Below are 23407 nucleotides of genomic sequence, written 5' to 3' on the forward strand. Positions count from 1 at the left end.
TCATCAAAAAGAAAAGAGAAAGGACCCAAATCAACAAAATCGTGAACGAAAGAGGAGAGATCACAACCAACACCAAAGAAATACAAGCAATTATAAGAACATATTATGAGCAACTCTATGCCAGCAAATTAGATAACCTGGAAGAAATGGGTGCATTCCTAGAGATGTATAAACTACCAAAATTGAACCAGGAAGAAATAGAAAACCTGAACAGACCTATAGCCACTAAGGAAATTGAAGCAGTCATCAAAAATCTCCCAAGAAACAAAAGCCCAGGGCCAGATGGCTTCCCAGGGGAATTCTATCAGACATTTAAAGAAGAATTAATACCTATTCTCCTGAAACTGTTCCAAAAAATAGAAATGGAAGGAAAATTTCCAAACTCGTTTTATGAGGCCACCATTACCTTGATCCCAAAACCAGACAAAGACCCCATCAAAAAGGAGAACTAAAGACCAGTATCCCTGATGAACATGGATGCAAAAATTCTCACCAAAATACTAGCCAATAGGATCCAAAGTACATTAAAAGAATTATTCACCACGACCAAGTGGGACTTATCCTTGGGCTGCAAGGTTGGTTCAACATCTACAAATCAATCAATGTGATACAATACATTAATAAAAGAAAGAACAAGAACCGTATGATCCTCTCCAAAGATGCAGAAAAAGCACTTGACAAAGTACAGCATCCTTTCTTGATTAAAACTCTTCACAGTGCAGGGATAGAGGGTACATACCTCAATATCATAAAAGTCATCTATGAAAAACCCACAGCGAATATCATCCTCAATGGGGAAAAACTGAGAGCTTTCCCCCGAACGTCAGGAACACGGCAGGGATGTCCACTATCACCACTGCTATTCAGCATAGTACTAGAAGTCCTAGCCACAGCAATCAGACAACAAAAAGAAATCAAAGGCATCTGAATCGGCAAAGAAGAAGTTAAACTCTCACTGTTTGCAGATGCTATGAAAATTTCTGTGGAAAACCCAAAAGACTCCACCACAAAACTGCTAGAACTCATACAGGAATTCAGTAAAGTGGCAGGATATAAAATCAATGCACAGAAATCAGTGGCATTTCTATACACCAACAAGACAGAAGAAAGAGAAATTAAGGAGTCGATCCGTTTACAATTGCACCCAAAACCATAAGATACCTAGGAATAAATCTAACCAAAGAGGCAAAAAATGTGTACTCAGAAACTATAGAATACTCATGAAAAAATTCAGGAAGACACAAAGAAATGGAAAAAGTTCCATGCTCATGGATTGGAAGAACAAATATTGTGAAAATGTCAATTTTACTGAGAGCAATCTACACATTCAATGCAATCCCAATCAAAATACCCTCAACTTTTTTCATAGAAATGGAACAAATAATCCTAAAATTTGTATAGAACCAGAAAAGACCCTAAATAGCCAAAGGAATGTTGAAAAAGAAAAGTAAAGCTGGTGGCATCACAATTCCAGACTCAAGCTCTATTACAAAGTTGTAATGATCAAGACAGTATGGTACTGGCACAAAAACAGACACATAGATCAATGGAATAGAATAGAGAGCCCAGAAGTGGACCCTCAACTCAATGGTCAACTCATCTTCGACAAAGCAGGAAAGAATGTCCAATGGAAAAAGGACAGTCTCTTCAACAAATGGTGCTGGGAAAATTGCACAGCCACACGCAGAAGAATGAAACTGCACCATTTCCTTACACCACACACAAAAATAGACTCCAAATGGTTGAAAGACGTAAATGTGAGACAGGAGTCCATCAAAATCCTAAAGGAGAACACAGACAGCAACCTCTTCAACCTCAGCCACAGCCACTTCTTCCTAGAAACATTGCCAAAGGCAAGGGAACAAGGGCAAAAAGGAACTATTGGGATTTCATCAAGATAAAAAGCTTTGCACAGCAAAGGAAACAGTCAACAAAACCAAAGACAACTGACAGAATGGGAGAAGATATTTGCAAATGACATATCAGATGAAAGGCTAGTATCCAAAATCTATAAAGAACTTATCAAACTCAACACCCAAAGAACAAATAATCCAATCAAGAAATGGGCAGAAGACATGAACAGACATTTTTCCAAAGAAGACATCCAAATGGCCAACAGACACATGAAAAAGTGCTCAACATCGCTCGGCATCAGGGAAATCCAAATCAAAACCTCAATGAGATACCACCTCACACCAAATGGCTAAAATTAACAAGTCAGGAAACGACAAATGTTGGTGAGGATGTGGAGAAAGGGGAACCCTCCTACACTGTTGGTGGGAATGCAAGCTGGTGCAGCCCCTCTGGAAAACTTTATGGAGGTTCCTCAAAATTTGAAAATAGAGCTACTGTATGACCCAGCAATTGCACTACTGGGTATTTACCCCAAAGATACAAATGTAGGGATCTCAAGGGGTACATGCACCACAATGTTTATAGCAGCAATGTCCACAATAGGCAAACTATGGAAAGAGCAAAGATGTCCATCAACAGATGAATGGATAAAGAAGATGTGGTCTATATATACAATGGAATATTATGCAGCCATCAAAAGGAATGAAATCTTGCCATTTGCAACAATGTGGATGGAACTGGAGGGTATTATGCTGAGTGAAATAAGTCAATCAGAGAAAGACATGTATCATATGACCTCACTGATATGAGGAATTCTTAATCTCAGGAAACAAACTGAGGGTTGCTGGAGTGGTGGGGGTGGAAGGGATGGAGTGGCTGGGTGATAGACATTGGGGAGGGTATGTGCTATGGTGAGTGCTGTGAATTGTATAAGACTGATGAATCACATACCTGTACCTCTGAAACAAATAATACATTATATGTTAAAAAAAAAAGACAGTAGGAAGGGACAAATGAAGGGGGGGAATCAGATGGGGAGACGAACCATGAGAGACTATGGACTCTGAGAAACAAACTGAGGGTTTTAGAAGGGAGGGGTTGGGCAGATCAGTTAGCCCAGTGATGGGTATTAAGGAAGGCACGTACTGAATGGAGCACTCGGTGTTATACACAAACAATGAATCATGGAACACTACATCAAAAACTAATGATGTAATGTATGGTGAGTAACATAACATAAAAAAAAAAGTTTAAGAAAATAAATAAAAGCCACTAATCTACCAATAATAATTCTAAACAATATCCATAAATTAAATTAAAATCATAAAAGTTCATAACAAGATACATTAAGTAAAAAAGAATAAGAACAGTGACATAGAAAAGTCTAAAAATAGCAAGAGAAAACAGGTTACCTTCAATTAAGTGGCAGTTAAAATGACAGCAGGCTTTTCAACAGCAAAAAATTGAAGCCTAAGACAGTAGACTAATTACCAGTAGCTGAAAAGAAATATCTGCTGATTCAGAACACTATATTCAGTGTAAATATCCTTCAAAAATGAAGGCAAAATAAAAATAGTTTTAGGGGTGCCTCAGTGGCTCAGTTGGTTGAACGTCTGCCTTCGGCTCAGGTCATGATCTCAGGGTCCTGGGATCGAGCCCCACATCGGACTCCCTGCTGAGCAGGGAGGCTGCTTCTCCCTCTCTCTCTGCCTGCCACTCTGCCTACTTGTGTTCTCTCTCCCTGTCAAATAAAAAAATAAAATCTTTTAAAAAAATAAAAATAGCTTTATATAAACAAGAATGAGCAAATTCATCGCCAACAAGACCTGTACTAATGAAAATACTAATGTGTGTTCTTCAGAAACAGAGAAAATAATACAAAGTGGAAGCAGAAAAGAAAAAAAAGTGGAGGGAATTAAATGCAAAGGAAAAAGTAAATAGGCAAACCTAAATGAAAATTGACTGTTATAAAATAATAATGCCTCCCACTGTTTTAAATACATACTGAGTTTTGAAATTTAAACACAAAAGCTGGGAAGATGTTAAATGTAGTTCATTCAAGTATTATACAGTCCTTGCACTGTCTGAGAAGTGGTAAAAGTACTATTTTCTAATAGACTTTCATTAAGTCAATATGTATGTTGAAATTTCTAGTTTAATTCAAAGAGAATGGTAAAACAAGGCAATACAGGGGCGTCTGGCTGGCCCAGTCAGTTAAGCATTTGACTCTTGATTTTGACTCAGGTCATGATCCCAAGGTTGTAAGATCAAGCCCCATGTCAGGCTCCATGTTAGGTGTATAGCCTCCTTGAGATTCTCTCTCCCTCTCCCTCTGCCCCTCCCCTCGCACTCTCTCTCTCTCTCTTTCTCTGGGAGAAAAAAAAAAAGGTAATACAAACATACTAATAAAAAAGAAAATATAATGATAGAAAATAATACTAAAGAAGGCAAGAAATGAGATATAGAAGGAGGCACAGACCATGTGGGACAAATAAGAAACAAAGAGTAAAAGAGTAGATTCAAATCCAAATATATGAGTAATTGAATTAAATGTAAATGGACTAAATGCAAAAATTAAAATACAAAGATCACCCCCCAAAAAATTATATATATATATATGATGCTTCTAAGAGACACATCTTAAATATAAGAACACACACAAAGATTGAAAACAAAAAGAAGATATACATGCAAACACTAACCAAAGGAAGCAGTTATTCTTTTATTTATTTATTTTTTTTTAGAGATATAGAGTGCAAGTGGAGGGGAGGGGCAGAGGGAGGGAGAGAGAGAATCTTAAGCAGTCTCTACACCCAGTGTGGAGCCCAATGTCGGGCTCAATCTCATGACCCTGAGATCATGACCTGAGCCAAAATCAAGAGTCAGATGCTTAACTGACTGAGCCACCCAGGCATCCCTACAGTTATTTTAATATCAAACAAGTAGACTTCAAGGCAGCAAGCATTACTAGATTTGGAGTGCCATTTCTTTAAAATAAAAAGGCCAATGAACCACAGTCTTTTGTGGGGCTGTTAACACATGCAAGTAAATATATGGCAACTAGGGCAAAAGAAAAAAAAATTAAGTTCTTTCATAATATAGTATGTGATAAATACAAGAAATATGATTGTTTTAACATTTAAAAAATCAATATAATTCATTGGACTAACAAATTAATGTCCTCCTTTTCTTTTTTTTTTTAATTATGTTCAGTTAGCCATCATTAGTTTTTGATGTAGTGTCCAATGATTCATTTGTTGTGTATAACACCCAGTGCTCATCCTAACAGGTACCCTCAATACTCATCACCCAGAGACCCCATTCCCCCACCCACCTCCCCTCTGAAACCCTGTTTGTTTTCCCGAAGTCCAGAGTCTCTTATGGTTCGTATCCCTCTCTGATTTCTCCCCCTTCAGTTTTCCATCCCTTCCCCTACAGTCCTCCATACCATTTCTTATATTCCACGTATGAGTGAAACCATATGATAATTTTCTTTCTCTGACTGACTTATTTCACTGAGCATAATACCCTCCAGTCCCATCCATGTTGATGAAATGGTAGGTATTCATTGTTCCGATGGCTGAGTAATATTCCGTTGAATATATGAACCACATCTCCTTTATCCATTCATCTGTTGAAGGGAATCTTGGCTCTTTCCACTGTTTGGCTATTGTGGACATTGCTGCTATGAACATTGGGGTGGATGTGCCCCTTCTTTTCACTACTTCTGTATCTTTGGGGTAAATACCTAGTAATGCAATTGCTGGGTCTAGGGTAGGTCTATTTTTAACTTCTTGAGGAACCTCCATACTGTTTTCCTGAGTGGTTGTACCAGCTTGCATTACCACCAAGTGTAAGAGGGTTCCCCTTTCTCCACATCCTCGCCAACATTTGTTGTTTCCTGTCTTGTTAATTTTTGCCATTCTAACTGGTGTAAGGTGGTATCTCATTGTGGTTTTGATTTTGTATTCTGCCACATTGCTGAAAGGACCATCTCTGCAGTATCCCATAGGTTTTGGACTGATGTGTTTTCATTCTTATTAGTTTCCATGAATTGTTTAAGTTCTTCCTTAATTTCCTGGTTGACCCAATCATTCTAAAAAGCATCTAGTAGGATGCTTTTTAATTTCCACATGTTTGAATTCCTTCCAAATTTTTTTGTGATTGAATTCCAGTTTCAAGGCATTGTGGTCTGATAACACGGAGGGAATAATCTCAATCTTTTGGTATCGGTTGAAGCCTGATTTGTGACCTAGTATGTGGTCTGTTCCAGAGAAAGTTCCACGTGTGCTCGAGAAGAATGAGCATCTGTTGTTTTAGGGTGGAATGTTCTGCACATATCTATGAAGTCCATCTGGTCCAACATGTCCTTCAAAGCTCTTGTTTCTTTGTTGATCTTCTGCTTAGATGATCTGTCCATTGCTGAGAGTGGAGTGTTAGGATCTCCTACTATTAATGCATTATTATCAACATGTTTCTTTATTTTGGTTAACATCTGGCTTATGTAGTTGGTTGCTCCATGCTGAGGGTATAGATATTTACAACTTTTAGGTTTTCTTGTTGAATAGACCCTTTTTAAGTATGATATAGTATCCCTCTACATCTCTTACTACAATCTTTGCTTTAAAATCTAATTTGTCTGATATGAGAATTGCTACCCCAGTCTTTTGAGGTCTGTTGGCATGATAAATGGTTCTCCATCCCCTCCCTCACTTTCAATCTGGATGTGTCTTTAGGTTCCATATAAGTCTCTTGGAGACTGCATGTGGATGGGTCCTGTCTTTGTATCCAATCTGCAACACTGTGCCATTTCATGGGAGCATTTAGGCTGTTCATGTTAACAGTAACTACTGAAAGATATGAATTTAGTGCCATCATGTTGCCTGTAAAGCCCATTTTTATAGATTGTAAATTTCTGGTCTATGTTACTCTTGGGGTCTTTCTACTTTTATAGAATCCCCCTTTATTACTACTTACAGGGCTGGCTTGTTGGTCACATATTCTTTCAGTTTCTGCCCATCCTGGAAGCTCTTTGTCTCTCTATCCATTCTGAATAACAGCCTTACTGGATAAAGTATTCTTGGTTGCATGTTTTCCTCATTTAGTACCCTGATTATGTCTTGCCAGCCCTTTCTGGCTTGCCAGGTATCTGTGGACAGGTTTGACATTATTCTGATGTTCCTCCCTCCATAGGTAAGAAATCTCTTCCCCCTAGCTGCTCTCAGGATAGCTGCCTTGGCTCTAAGATTAGCTAGTTTTAGTATTATATACCGGAGAATTGGTCTATTTTTATCGGTCTTGGGAAGGGTCTTCTCTGCCTCTTGGACATGAATGCTTGTTTCCTTCCCCAGATTAGGGAAGTTTTCAGCTATGATTTGCTCAAGTGTACCTTCCAATCCTCTATCTCCACCACCTCAGGGATCCCAATAATTCTGACTTTGGAACGTTTCATGGTGTCACTCATCTCATGGGCTTCTAGTTTTTTATCCCTATCCTCCTTGACTTCCTTCCTTTCTATCAGCTTATCTTCTAGATCATTAATTCGTTCTTCTTTCTCATCTGCCCTAGCTGTTAAGAGTATCCCAAGTTTAGACCACTTCTCTTTCATAGCATTTTTAAGTTCAGTGCAATTAGATCTCATTTCTGCCCTTAGAGATTCTATATTGTCACAAATGCTTTTTTCAAGCCTAGCTAATGACTTCATAAGTGCTACCCTGAATTCTATGTCTGACATCTTTCTTATATCCATATCTATTAATCCAGTGGCAGAGGGCATTGTCTTTGGTTCTTTTCTTTGTTGGGATTTCCTCCTCCTAGTCACTCTGTTGAGGGATGGTTGAGGGAATGTACAGAGTCCAAAATATCAATCACAACCCAGGCAAGATACATCCTAGGAAAATCAAGAGCGGTCGGTAGCCACCACTACCATCTGGTGGCATTTTTCTGCTTGTAGAGATCCAGATATATCTTTACATCTCAGGCTGATTTTGTGGGTGTTCAGGATGGTTTGGTAGATATCCAGCTCAATTCAAGGGACTGGTCGAAACGAGGTCGCCTACTCCTCTGCCATCTTGCTTCCCTCCTCCCCAGTGTCCTCCTTTTCTCCAAAGAAGACATACAAATGGCCAGACACATGAAAAAATGCTGCACATCACTTGGCATCAGGGAAATACAAATCAAAACTACAATGAGATACCACCTTACACCAGTTAGAATGGCAAAAACTAGCAAGACAGGAAACAATAAGTGTTGGTGAGAATGTAGAGAAAGAAGAACCCTCCTACACTGTTGTTGGGAATGCAAGCTGGCACGGCCACTCTGGAAAACAGTATGGAGGTTCCTCAAGACATTAAAAATAGAGCTATCCTACAACCCAGCAAATGCACTACTAGGTATTTACCCCAAAGATACAGGTGTAGTGAGAAGAAGGGAAACCTGAACCCCAATGTTCATAGCAGCAATGTCCACAATAGCCAAACTGTGGAAGGAGCCGAGATGTCCTTTAACAGATGAATGGATAAAGAAGACATGGTTCATATATACAATGGAATATTACTTAGCCATCAGAAAGAATGAATACCTTCCATTTATACGGATGTGGATGGAACTGAAGGGTATTATGCTAAGTGAAATAAGTCAAGCAGAGAAAGACAATTATATGGCTTCATTCATATGTGGAATATAAGAAACAGCACAGAGAATCATAGGGGAAGGGAGGGAAAACTGAATGATTTGGGAAGAAATCAGAGAGGGAGACAAACCACGAGAGACTCTTGACTTTGGGAAACAAACTGAGGGTTGCGGAAGGGGAGGTGCGTGGGGGGACTGGGTAACTGGGTGATGGGCATTAAGGAAGGCACATGATATGATGAGTACTCGGTGTGATATGCAACTGATGAATCATTGAACACTACATCTGAAACTGATGATATACTATATGTTGGCTAACTGAATTTAAATTAAAAAAAATTAATGTCCTCTTAATAAACAAAAATATATTAAATTCATTCACAATTTTTAAATCTTGCCAAATAAAGCTCCCAAATATAACATATAACTGAATTTTCAATCAAATGCACTATACTTAAACATGTCCAATTATCATTGCTTCTATTAAACTGTACTGATGATCCTTCATCAACATAAAAGGGAAGAAAACCAGGATAAAGATTCAAAAGAAAGAAAGAAAACTACCATTATTCACAAATGATGTGCTTATGAATTTAGGAATCAACCAGAATCTACAGATAAATCTATAGATTAATAAAAGGGTTTAGTAGTGCATACATACACATATGCACATATACACAAACATACATATATGAAATACAATTATATTCATTGGCAAAAAACATTTTCAAAAATAATTTGGCATCATCTGCTAAAGATGAAGACAGGAAGACACTGATCCAGCAATTCTACTACAGTGCATGTATCTAGAGAAAGCCAGCTGACACAATCTATGTACAAGAACACTTTTAAGTATGTTATAACACCAACATAACTGTCTACCTACAGGAGGTATGTCTTCAAGAGTTCACAATAAATAGGTTAAAGAAGCAAAATGGAGAATGATATTATTTACAATACCAACCAAAATTGCAAAATATCCAATAATAAACTAATCATGAAGTCTGAAAACAATACTGTAGTAATGACATAGAAATGAACCAAAAAAAGAAAGCTAATAGAATTAACCATCAAATTCAGAAAAAAATTCATGTATATTCTAATGGAATTTGAGAAATAGTGATATTTTATACCAGTAGGAAATGAATATGTTATTCAATAAGCTGTCTTGGCATAACGTTATCTATTTGGAAAAATAAATTAGATTCCTACCTCATACTACACATAAAAATGAAATGTTAAAGTATTAATGATTTAAATATATAAAATCTAAAAAAACGAGGCCCAAAAAAGTTAAACCATCACACAACAATATAGGCATAAATATCAGGTTTTTTGGAGAGAGACTTTATTTTTTAGTTTAATTGGTTTTAAAGTAGAAGATTTTCCATAAAATGTTATCAAATGTTATAAAATGTTAACAGAATCTGTTAAAATGATGATTGACTAATAATAATCACATAAGATTTAAAATGCCCATAAGGCAAAAGACATCATATATAAAGGTAATGATAACTTATTTAAATTTTTTAAGTATATGCAAATAGCTATGAGACAGGATTAATATACTTAAATCAGAATGATATAATACAAAACTAATAAGACGGAGTTAGAGAGAAGATGGCCAAGTAGGAAATGCCAGGAATCCATCTCCCCACCTAAATAACTGGCCTGCCAGAATCTAATGCAAATGTTATGGAACTCTGGAGTCTATTTAAGGCTGTTACTTTCAAAGGAAGGCTTGAAGTAAACTGTCCTTACTTGGGGTTAATTTCAGTTCTTACTGCAGTAGCATCTACCCATTCCCCATCCCCATCCCTTTGGCAGACAACCATGTATGTATTCCTAGAGCAGACTGCACACAGCCTGTGAGAGCCAGCTTGGGAAATAAAGACCCTGTCCTCCAGATACTAGGATATGCTCTGATTGCTTCTTGGTCACAAAGTGCAGACAGAGAGGCAGGCATATCTTCTGCCCTCCCTCTCCAGATGAACTGACTTCCAGGGAATTTAAAAGGCTGGTGCTTTTTCCCCACCTTCAACTTATCTCTTTTTCCCCTGTGGGAGACATTTAAGGAGATATACAAATGGCCAATAAGCACATGAGAAATGTTTAACATCATAATCATTAGGAAATACAAACCAAAACCACAATGAAATGCCACTTCACACCCATTAGAATGATTATTATTTGAAGAAAATAAATAGGTAGCAAGTGTTGGTAAAGATATGGAGAAACTGGAACCCCTGTGCACTACTAGTGGAAATTTAAAATGGTGTTGCCACTATGGAAGACAGTATAGTGGTCCTTCCAAAAACTGAAAATAGAATTACCATAAATCCAGCAATTTCATTTCTTAGTACTCAAAAGGATGGAAAGCACGGATTCTAACAGATATTTGTACATCCGTGTTCATAGCAGCATTATACACAGTGGCCAAAGGCTTGCAGCAACCTAAGTATCCATCAATAGGTAAATGGATAAATGAAATGTGGTATATATATTGTGGCATATTTTTCAGCCTTATAAAGAAATTCTTTTTTTTTTTTTTTAAGTAGGCTCCACACTAGGTGTGGAGCCCAATGCAGAGCTTGAACTCACAACCCTGAGATCAAGACCTGGACTGAGATTAAGACTTGGATGCTTAACTGACTGCGCCACCCAAGTGCCCCACAGCCTTAAAAAGAAATTCTGACAAATTCTACAGCATGGATGAACCTTGAGGACATCATGCTAAGTGAAAAAAGCCAATCATAAAGGGACAGATAATGTATGGTTCCACTTATATGAGGTATCTACAGTAGTCAAATTTTAATGATGGAGATCAGAATGGTGGTTGCCTGGGGCTAAGTTGCCAGGGATTAAGTGGAGGCAATTACTGTTTAATAAGTAGTTTTAGTTTTGCAAGATAAAAAGGGTTCTATAGAAGGATGGTAGTGATGGTTGCACAAAAATGTGAGTACACTTAAGGCCACTGAACAGTACCACTAAAAAATGTTTAAGATGATAAATTTTATGTTATGTATATTTTGTCAAAACATTCAAAAAGAAGTACAGAAAAAAATGTACACAAATGTTTATAGCAGCATTATTTATAACAGCCCTAAACTAGAAACAATCCAGATGTCTTTCAATAGGTAAATGGTTAAACAAACAGTGGTACACCCATAGCATGGATTACTTAGCAATAAAATGGAACAAGCTATTAATAAATACAACCACCTGAATGACTCTCCAGAGAACTATAGTGAATTATTAAAAAGCTGGTTCCTAAAAGGTTATATAGTGAATGATGCCATTCATATAACATTCTTGAAAGAGCAAAATTATACTAATGGAGAATAGATCAGTGGCTGCCAGGGGTTAAGGAAGGCATGGAGGTGAGTGGGTATGACTATAAAAAGGCAAATTGAGATATTCTTGTAAAGATGGAAGTGTTCTGTATCTTGACTAAATCAATGTCAATATCCCAAATGTAATATTGCACTATAGTTTTACAAGATTATTACCACTGGAGGAAACTGAGCAAAGGATCCATAGGGATCTCTCTCTATTAATTCTTACAACTGCATGTGAATTTATAATTACCTAAAAATTAAAAACTTAAAACAGAGCACTGGGTGTTATATGCAACTAATGAATCATTGAACACTATATCAAAAACTAACGATGTACTATACAGTGGCTAACTGAACATAATAAAAAAAATAAAATACTTGAAATAAAAGATAAATAAAAAGTGTAGGGGGGAAAAACTTAAAACAGCATAACTGGCCATATTTAAGAGCGAAGTATCACATACCAGCTACAATAAAATTCTAAATTAGTACACAAAATGTTTTATCAATCATGTTGTCTTTCAAAGTATCCTACTCAAAGGCAGGAAAGCTGTAAGAACAGAATCCAGTCAAAAGAAAAGAAAATAGGATTCCTTATGGCAGAATCACACCCATAAATTGATAGGATAGAACAATGTCTGCAATCTACTCTTTACTTATATTTAAACATATACCTTAGGTCCATTCAAAGCATAAAACAGCTGAAATTAAAGAAGAGATGGTAGCAACTTTGTAGCACAAACTACTCAAGGTTGGCCTTTACCAAGAAACAACAAAATTATTTTCCTTTCAATTTCAACTTTAATGAATCTTCTGGAAGAACTCAAAAGCAGGTACAAGCTTTGTCCCAGGCATTGTTAAAATTGAATGTACATTGAAATTACCTGCAAAACTTCAAAAACTTCAGATGCCTGGGTGTCAGCTACAGAGTAGCTGACTTTGGATGCAGCCAGGGCTTCAGAGTTTTTCAAAGCTCTCTAGGGATTCTAATATGCAGCCAAAGTTGAGAACTACTGCTCTAATGGTTACACCTAACTCCAGATTGGATCAATCACTAAAATCACAAGTCAGTGCTAAAGAGCTAGACCTATTAAATTCTGATGAAATCACATCACCAGGACATTTTCATATCATATTATTAACAGTAAGAATTATATTAACATTTGAGTGTTTCTATGTGCAAATTGGAATAAGAATTCTTTATACATTATCTCAAGTAATCACAATCTGTCCATAAGAAAAGTTTCTTGGAGGTAACTTGTCCATGTCACACAAAGATATATGCCTCTAAAGCGTATACTCTGAGCTACTATGTGGTCAATAATGGCAGCAGCTTTACAAAGACAGACTTCCCAAAAGTAGACAGAGAGTAAATGTCTTGAGAGGGGAAACGCAAATAGCCAGCATAATGATAAACATACATTCTGATTCAGCAAATCTACTTCCACCTAGATAAACAAATAAAACACTTAAGTACAAAGGGATATGTACAAGAATATTTGTGAAATCATCAATGTTAATGGCAAAACCTAGAAACAACCTGAATGCCCATCAAAGAGAAATAGCTAAATAAATACGATAAATGCTATTCAGCAGTTTAAAAATTAATTGATCTATATATATCAACATGGAGAGATTTCAAAATATTTTGCTGACTGACAAAAAATTAGAAGTATCATATAATGATACCACTTATCTAAAAACTTACTAAAGATACTATAGAGTATGATACCATTTATCTAAAACTAACAAAAATACTACTACACATTCCAGCATTTCTGTTGACACAGAAACAAGTAAATTCAACAAATAAGTGTGGCTATGGGAGTGGACAGGAGAGGCTGGGGCTGAGAAGAGAAGTAAAGAAGAAGGTTAGGTTTATGTATAATGCTCTAATTTTTAAAAAGGTAATATATTCCTGTACCACACAATTAAAGAGTAACAAATACAATGTTTAAGTAATCAACTCTCTTTTATAATGTGAAATTTGTTATATTTTTTAATTTATATTTGTTATTCATATTATTATAGCTGTTAATAGTACACATTTACAAAACATAGGTTCCAGCTCCTGGTAATAGAGTAGCTTATATAAGACTAACCCACAGACCAATAACAATTACAAATTCTAGTCAGAATTTCTTTAATTAAAAAAAAAAGCTATTTGAAGGCTAGTAACAAAAAGCTGGCAGAAATAGGAGAGGATTCAACCACGGAAAGAAAAGAAACATACTGGGTGAGATCCACATTCATACAGCTTTCCCCATGAGGTACTACAGTCAAAACTGTAGATGCACAATAAAAAGATCTCAAATCGAAAACTACAGTCTTGCCGGATGGAGATGAAAGTGTTTGTGGCTACTGAAGCAACCAGAAATTGAGGGAGGAATCCTGGTAAGGAGAAAGCCACATACACAAAAAAAGGGAAGCCCCCAAATCTATGTAAACATCCCTTCAAATTCTTGAATAAGCCCTTAACTGTTCATACAAGATGCAAGATTCCATAGAGTTTAGTGAGGAAAATAACAGATGAAAAGCTGACACAGATTTTGAGAGATACTTACTGTAGAAGAGACAAAAGTTTCAAGTTTGAGACTTTTGAATAAAACCCTAGAAAGGCCGTATCTTAGGAAGAAAGACCACAGGCTAGTACTAAAGTTTAACTCTAAGTTTAAGAACAAAACTGAAATAGACTCACTTTCACAAAGACTAAAAACCAGTCTATGACAAATACTGTATGATTAAGGAGCTACCTAGAACAGACAAAGTCATAGAGAAAGAAAGTAGAATAAAGGCTACCAGGGCCTAGAGAGAAGGGGGAATGGGTAGTTTAACAGGTACAGAGTTTTCTGCTTGGGATGATCAAAAAAGTTATGGAAATGCATAGTGGTGACAGTTATACAACACTGAATGTACACAGTACCACTGAATTATATACTTAAATACTGTTAAAATAGTAAATTTTATGTTATATATTTTTTACCACAATAAAAAAAGGAAAAAAAGTGCTAAAAGAAAAAAAAAAACCTGACAATGTAGAAGTCTGTATCCAACAAGAAATTATATTTCAAAAGTAAAGGCAAAATAAAGATTTTTTCAGGGGCGCCTGGGTGGCTCGGATGGTTAAGCATCTGCCTTTGGCTCAGGTCGTGATCCCAGGGTCCTGGGATCGAGTCCCGCATCGGGCTCCCTGCTCCTTGGGAGCCTGCTTCTCCCTCTGCCTCTCTCTCTCTCTCTCTATCTCTATCTCTCACGTCTTTCGTGAATAAAAAAAAAAAAAAAATCTTTACAAGATTTTTTCAGATAACAAGCTGATTTTTCACCATTAGACCTACCACATTATCAGAAATGCTTGTTCTAAGCTGAAGGGAATAATACCAGATAGAAATTCACATCTACATATGGGAATGAAATATTATGTGAGAAACTATGTAGAAGATTATTTTAGAATAAACCTGAGAAAGACATTCTGAAAACTTTTGGAACACTGAAAGGGAATAAAAACCTACCAATGATACCCTCCCAAAACCAAAAAAGGTTTGATTGAGGATTAGGCAAGTGCCCAATATAGGACAGCATTTAAATTTTTTTTAAATCTAAATAATAGTTATAATTTCTCCTCCCAAATTCACTATAGGTCAATACTATTCTTTTTTGTAAAAAAAAAAAAAAAAAGTATTAGTCATTGATGAATCCCTAGAAATTAAAACAAATAAAAGCCAAAATTACAAATTCATCAGAAGTAGAAGGTTTAGGAACGCCTGGGTGGCTCAGTTGGTTAAGGGTCTGCCTTTGGCTCAGGTCATGATCCCAGGGTCCTGGGATCGAGTCCCGCCATCAGGCTCCTGCTTCTCCCTCAGCCTGCCACTCCCCGTTCATGTGCGCTGCGCTCTCTCTCTCTGACAAATAAATAAATCTTTAAAAAAAAAAAAAAAAAGAAGAAGAAGAAGAAGTAGAAGGTTTAGGGGCACCTGGGTGGCTCAGTCCTTAAGAATCTGCCTTCGGCTCAGGTTGTGATCCCAGGGTTCTGGGATTGAAACCCACATTGGGCTCCCTGCTCCACGGGAAGCCTGCTTCTCCCTCTCCCCCTGCTTGTGTTCCCTCTCTCCTGTGTCTCTCTCTGTCAAACAAATAAGTAAAATCTTAAAAAAAAAAAAAAAAAAGAACTTCTGCTTGAAGCATTTATTCAAGTAGAATTTAAAAAAAAAAGAAGTAGGAGGTTTAGGAGATAAAACTGAAGACATTTCTGAGACAGGAGGACAAAAAAGATTTCAAAAAGGAGAAAAAATAATTATTGAAAGAGATATAAGGGATTGGAGCATAAGATCCAACATCCAATTCACAGAAATTAGAAAAATAAAATAGAGAAAAGATAAGGGATGAGATTAATATACAATTTTTTTTAATTTCCCCAAAACTAAACCACATGAATCTCCAGATTAAAAGTACTCAGTACTCAGTAAGTATCAGGCATATTGAATAAAAAAAGACCCATTCTAAGACGCTTCATTGTAATATTAAGAACACAGGAATTAAGGCTTCTTTCCAAAAATGAAAAATACACCACAAAAAACTGGGAATCAAAATGCATAACAGCAAGACTGAAAACTAGAACATAAGAGAACAAGTTCTTCAAAACCTAGGGAAAACAATTTCTAGTCTTGATTATACCAAATAAGGGAATAAAAAAAGAGAGAAAAAACACATGAGATTCAGGAAACAGAGAACCTGATATTGGAGGGATGAAAAAGAAATCCAAAATGATGGTGAGGTAAAGACCAGAGATGACAGTCATGCAGCAGGCTTACTGAGCACCCATTCTAGACGTGAAGGTGCCAAGTGGCATGTCTCCAAGGAAAAACAAAATGGAACTATCCAACGACCAGATTTGTCTGGGTGACATAAGAACTCTACATAAATTCCACTGGGAGATTTTAAGACAGAATTAGTGGTAGGGACTATGAGAATTAGAACTCTCATACTCCCAGTTTGCCTACCATGCATGTATTTCCCTTCCCTCCAGTCTCCCTATATTACAATGTTCAGCTACATGAGTGCTCACTTTGAATATAATATTATTAAGAACTGATCCTTAGGGGTGCCTGGGTGGCTCAGTCGATTAAGCAACTGCCTTCAGCTCAGGTCATGACCCCAGAGTCCTGGGATCCAGCCCCATGTCCAGCACTCTTCTCAGCAGGGAGCCTGTTTCTCCCTCTCCCTCTGCCTGCCACTCCCCCTGCTTGTGCTCGCTCTCTCTCTCTGTCAAATAAATATATAAAATCTTTAAAAAAAAAAAAGAACTTTATTATATACCTGCTATGATATATAATTATTTCTTTTTTATACAACTTGGTCTCCTTGGATTTAATGATTCCCCATTTTTTCATTTGATTATTTATAGTCATAGATGACTATGATAGAAAACAAAAATTTAACTTAAAAAACAAGTAGTATATGTTTTCAATATTTGTCTTTTATGCATAAATATATAGCTATAATTTCATTTTTAAAAGACATAAAATACACATTCACACATATATATTTATAACTCAGTTTTCATTTTTCAAAGTCATTAGATTTAATCATTATCAGACATTAGTCTTGATAACAATTTCTACTTACTACATAACATTTCATCATATGATAATTTACTTACATTCCTCTCTGATGGACGTAAGATTTTTTTTCAAATTTTTTGATATTCTTAATAATGCTTATTGAGAACTACATAAATTTTTGTCTATATTTCTAATGTCAAGTTCCTACAAGCAGAGTAAGTTTCAGGCTTTGCTCTATATTACTTAGCTGTCCTCCAAAATTTCTGCCAATTTTATATTTGTACCTCCAGTGTATTATGTTCATCTCATCACACACTTATGAGCAGTAATACAGTATTTTTAACTCTTTCACAAATTAGGAGGGAACAAATTTAACATGTACTCACTTGAATTTCCCTACTAGTTATGTTCTATTATCTATTTATGACTTTTGATCATTTTTCTTTTGGGGTATTATTTGTATTTGTGTGGTTTTTATTTTAATATACCTTTTCATAGATTAAGGATATGTATCACTTTGTCATATTTATGGTAAGTGGTTTTTATCAGTCTTAACTCTTACGTAGTTACACTTTTGTTCTTCCTTCTCTTGCACTTGGTCCCCAGAAAAGCCCTCCTCAGGCCAAAGACAGATAAATGTTGACCTGTGTTTTCTTCTCTCTCTCTGAGGGGGTAGTATTAAGATTTTATTGTTAGTAATTATTTTAAGTAACCTAAAAGGGATCCTTTAGCAATACTTCTATAAAAGCATGAGAATGGGGGGATCCTCAGGAATATAAAAGTGCCTTAAAATCAAATAACTTTCTATGTATCTTTTAACTATAAATATTTTGACATATAAGCTTCCTTTCTTAAATATCAGAGTACTATGTGGATTAAAGCAATGTAACACTTCCAGGTATATATGCCAGTACAGCTTAATTTTGAAAAGTTTTTACTCACTTGTGGTCATGATGTTAGGAGGGCAAGAGGGTATTCCATGATCTACTGCCCATCTGTAGGCTCCTTCTCCAACTAAAAAGCTAACAACAGAAAAATTATTCTTTTAAAAATTCAGTCTCATCTTCTTCATATTCAATAAATATAAATCATACAGTAAGGCAAATGAAAAAATGTCTTGCATATAGATATAATTCTAGGTTTACTTCAAAATAATAATATGGCTATAGGCCCCAAATTTTAAAATTTTCCCCAAGTTAGAAATTTTACAATTGAAAATGGTACAATTTCATTTGCAATAACCACCAACTAAAAATTGGCAAAATTCAACATAAGAAGTAAAAAAAAGTTGATTTCCCAGTGGAAAATATTAAGATTTATCTTGGATCATCATGGTCACAAGATCCATTTAATCAGGTTAAGAATTAAAGTTTCAGTGAATGTTTTCAGATTTGGTAATTTTGCCTACTGTAACAACTGGATCTACTCAAAATGAGTGAGTACATCCAGAGATGCCCAAAACAATGAGATGTACTTACATTTGCAAGCCTTGGTGCAACAAAAATACACATATGACCTGTATGTATGCCCCTCAGATCATTTCTACTGTGGTAAGTATATGGTGTGTACCAAAAGTAATTTTTCAAGCCTTAAACTGCAAGTTTTAACATAAAGAAGTAAATAAAAGGATATTGTTAGCTAACTGTAAAAAACTTATTTTCAAAGACTTCAAATAGCATTCAGGATAATTAACCACTCCATTCATTCCCTAACACAGTAATAGCAAGCAGTTACCATAATAATCACTTCATCTCCTTCCATAGCCAACTTCTTAAAGATCTCAGCCAGCTAGTAATGGGTTTCCTTGAATTTGTGCCTGCTCATTAGTTTTCTACTCCCTATTTTTTGTTTCTGTTCATCTAATCATTCCAACACTAAAACTCAAAGTAATGCACATTGAAGTCTTTAGATTCATTTGTTAAGAAGAAGACCAGCAAAACAAAATCTAAGAAGCCACTCAAAAACATCCGAATAGTTCTAGTGAGAAACTAAATACTTAAGTCCAATAACTACTTTCCAATATACATAAAGGTAGGAGGCATTGAAAAAAGAGGAGGGCCAACAAGAATAAAAAACTTTACCCCTTCAAACTTCCATATTTTTTAAATTCTAAAGGATTCTGAAAGTAGAAAACAGTTTGTCCTATTCTTCTACCAAATGAAGACCACTGCATAGAATATGCAAAGAAAAGCTGTCACATAAAGTTCAAATGGAAGAATAACTGAAATAGAAACTTGAATGCGAGTTGAGCCGTCCTGATGGCATTTTTAGCACTTCCTTCTTCTAGAAAAGGAATGTGATATAAGAAATAACTTCTCTTCCTGTGAAGATGTAAAAGAGATGCCAAAGTAACATATTAAATGATGAGAAGTTTGAAGCTAAATCTTAGCACACCCATTGGCCATCTTGGGTTCAATCCCTGTATCTGGAATCAATGGCATTTTACAAAACATTCTTAGTTTTATTTTTCATTTCTTAAACAGTCATTGCTTTTAAATTAAATCAATTTGCCATTGGCTGCTATGCAAGTTTTTAAAATAGTTGAGGCATTTTACAATATTCACAGGAAGTTGACTATCTGAATGCCATCTTATGGATAAGAATACTGAATATCTGACCTTTCCTTACTATCAAAAATGATCTGTCTAGTAGTTAATAATCACACAAAATGGCATATAAGTGCTTTTGAAATCATTTTAAAATTCTGAAAAGCTACATGATACTAACATGTCCAAAAAAATCACTTTCTAGAACATTAAATGCAGTATCAATTCACATTTCTTTCAGTCTTAATGACTCTCCAAGGAGAAAACTTTTAGAGAAATTTTGTCTCAATCAAGTTAGGAAATCCCATAGACTCTACCTTTGTAATATATCCAGAATCTGACCATTTCTCACCACCTCTCCTGCTACCACCTTTGTCTAAACGACCATCATCTGTTACCTGGACTGTTGCAATGGACTCATACTTTCATGTATGCCTTGCTTTGTTCCCTGTCCCAGCCTATGCTCACCAGCCACTGACATCCTTGTAAAACACAAGTCAGACAATGACATTCCTCTTCTCAAAACCTGCACAAACCTGGAGTTTTCATGAGAATCCCAAGTGATCTGATCCTTTCTGCTCCCTCCTTACCTCATCTCTTAGTCTTCTTGCCCCCTGGCTTACTCTACTTCAGCCTCCCCAAAACACAAATATGCCAAAGAACTTCCAGTCTCAATCCTTCACCCTGAATGTTCCCTCTATCACACTCGTCCTTATTTCCCAAATGGTAAATTCCCTCATCTGCTCAAATGTATCCCCTTAATGAGACCTATTTAAAACTGTACCCAACTACCTATCCAGGACTCCCAATCCCTGCCATTTTGCTCTTTTCCACATTTTTCTTTTTTCTACCTTCTAACGTACTAGACACTTTATAATTTACATATTATATCTATTATTTACTTCTATCTTCCCCAAAGAAACCGCAAGCTTCATAAGAGTGGGAATCTTTGTTTTTTCACTGATATATCCAGGCATTCGCGACAGTGCCTAAAGCAAACTAAGCATCAAATAAACATTGGCAAGATACTAAACAAATAGTAATAAACTAGGGTGTCAAAATTCCTTAAGGGACAGCGTTTTCCTTGTGTTATGCTGAAAACAAGTCCAACATGATGTAAAACAAAAAGCAACAACACTCTACTGAGAGCAGCCCTGAGGTGGGGTGATTGAAACCTTCAACAAGCCGTACTCTAACTGCTGCTGCCAACGCTAGCACAGCCAAGCCTCCTAGAAAGAGCTATTTGGGCAAATATGAGATGTGAACTGCAACCTCATGGATGGCAAACCACCCATTTCCAAAGAACCATGACTTTATCATCAGTCTAAAAACGTGTCATCTTGTGATTTAGAAAGCTCTCAAGAATGCTCAGAGATCCCAATAATCAAAATATGTTATTCTGGATGAAAAGATACAGGAGAAAATGAGAGCTGTTTCTTTGGACTTAAAAACTGATTTCTATCTATTTTACCTATCGTTTCCTTATTCATCATAAATATACAAAATTGAGGAAAGACAAATTAGTAGGTACTGATCATTTAAAGCTTATAAAGTGAAAATAAAGGGGAACTTGTGGTATTTGGAAATAATATACCAACCAAACTAAATAGTAAGAATTTAACTCTTTAAAAGATTTTTTTAATTTAATTTTAATTTTTTTACATTTGAAAAATGGCTTTTTAAACATGGGTGGTTCAGTCGGTTAAGCATCTGCCTTCGGCTCAGGTCATGATCCCACGGTCCTAGGATCGAGTCCCACATCAGACTCCTTGCTCGGTGGGGAGCCTGCTTCTCCCTCTGCCTGCCACTTCCCCTGCTTGTGCTCTCTCTCTCTCTCTTTCCCTCTCTCTGACAAATAAATAATCTTTTAAAAATAAATAAATAAATAATTATTTCTTAAAAAACAGAACCTCAGCATAAGCAATTGACATAAAAAAATGAACAATCTTTAGAATCAAAATATATCTCATCAATGTTCACATTTTTCTGGTTGTCTTATAAAATGTTTTCTATTATTGTTATTTTGTTATTTAAACTTTGGTTTAAATGGGAATCTATCTAAATCTCTACCTCCTGATTAGTTAATAGATCTCTTATGTTTCTTTTAATCTTTCATTTTTGAATTGTCTTTTTTTTGTCTTTTCACATTCATACAACAAAAGTAGCACAAATTTGAGTGAATTTATGAAATATAATAGATTAAATAGAACTTGAAAATAAACAATGTACCAAAAACTAAATATGTCTCTGAAAAAAATCCTAAGGTCTAATTGAGCACCTTAAGATTTCATTTATACTAAACATAAAACAATCTTTGTCTACCTTTTCCTTTCTCATCAAAAGAAACATAATTTCCAAAAATTATAACTTCTATATTAGGAGTCAGCAAAGTTCTTCTGTAAAGGGCCAGACAGTAAATAGGTTGGCTTTGTAGCCACAGTGTTTCTTTTGCAACAACTCTATTTGGCCTTTGCAATGCACAAGCCATAGACAATACATATACAAATGGGTAAGGCTGTGTCCCAATAAAACTTTATTTACAAAAGCAAACAGACCAGATTTGGCCCATAAGCCACAGTTTGCCAATTCCTGTTCTAAATGATAATGCTTATCAAAGCTGTACCCTATCATAATGGAAAAAGAAAGATTCAAGCTATACTTTTATAAATAAAGAAACTTGGGTAAATGTGACACAGGTTATGATGGTAGTCCCACCAAGTTTATGAAGATACCAAATACTCTACAAATCTGACCAAACACCAAAACTGAAACAATACAACATCATGGTGGCTATAACCAAAAACTAAGGTATACAGCTAAATGAACTTTTTATTTAAAGAACTCTTAAAAAACACCTATTGTATGTAATGCCTTGCCATCCCCATACAGTGGTGACAGATAACACCAGAGGACCATGATTTCTAAGTGTTCCATCTGCCTTTGACAGTTTTTGTACCTTTATGCCTGGCACACAGATAATGAGCAATAAATATTTGCTGAGTGAAGGGGAAATGAATGAATAATTAAATAGGTGTAAATAGTTACTTCTCATTATTATAAGAGGATTCCATTTTCCCTTTACTTCTAATCTGCTGCTTCTAATGTGATATGAAAGGACTCCAAATTTTTCTAATAGCCTAAAAGTGGTCAAGTGTGGGACTCAGTTTCATTATCTGCAAAATGTGTCTTCTCTTCATAAATCATTGTATAATTTTTATGAGCTAATGCATGCAAAACACATAAAACAGTGCATGATATAGTGTACAAATGCAACAAATGTTAGCTATTATCATTACAGAAATTAGATAACTAGACTTATTAGGGTCATATGAAAATAAGCTCAAAGTAAAAACATGATAAATTTGGTTTTGTTTATTTAGGACACTCAAGGAATTTTTTTCTCAATTACTGAAGGTATACAATAAACTTCCAGGAATATGAGAGATTTCTGCTTCTGGACAAGGTGGAATAACAGGGAACA

The 23407-nt window shown here is 35.8% G+C and overlaps 1 protein-coding gene across 1 annotated transcript in view; it reads right to left on the reverse strand.

Annotated features, from left to right (window-relative positions):
- The window catches only part of TASP1 (taspase 1), a 264833-nt gene that overhangs the window by 190171 nt on the left and 51255 nt on the right, over positions 1–23407 (reverse strand). Inside the window, exon 7 of the mRNA XM_073878472.1 lies at positions 18323–18402. Within this exon, the coding sequence (XP_073734573.1) occupies positions 18323–18402 (80 nt within the window). The remainder of the gene's footprint in view (positions 1–18322; positions 18403–23407) is intronic.

This window comes from Callorhinus ursinus, unplaced genomic scaffold (genome assembly GCF_003265705.2).
Source record: "Callorhinus ursinus isolate GAN/ISIS: 27379988/994484 unplaced genomic scaffold, GSC_fseal_2.0 scaffold29, whole genome shotgun sequence".
Lineage (NCBI taxonomy): Eukaryota > Metazoa > Chordata > Mammalia > Carnivora > Otariidae > Callorhinus > Callorhinus ursinus.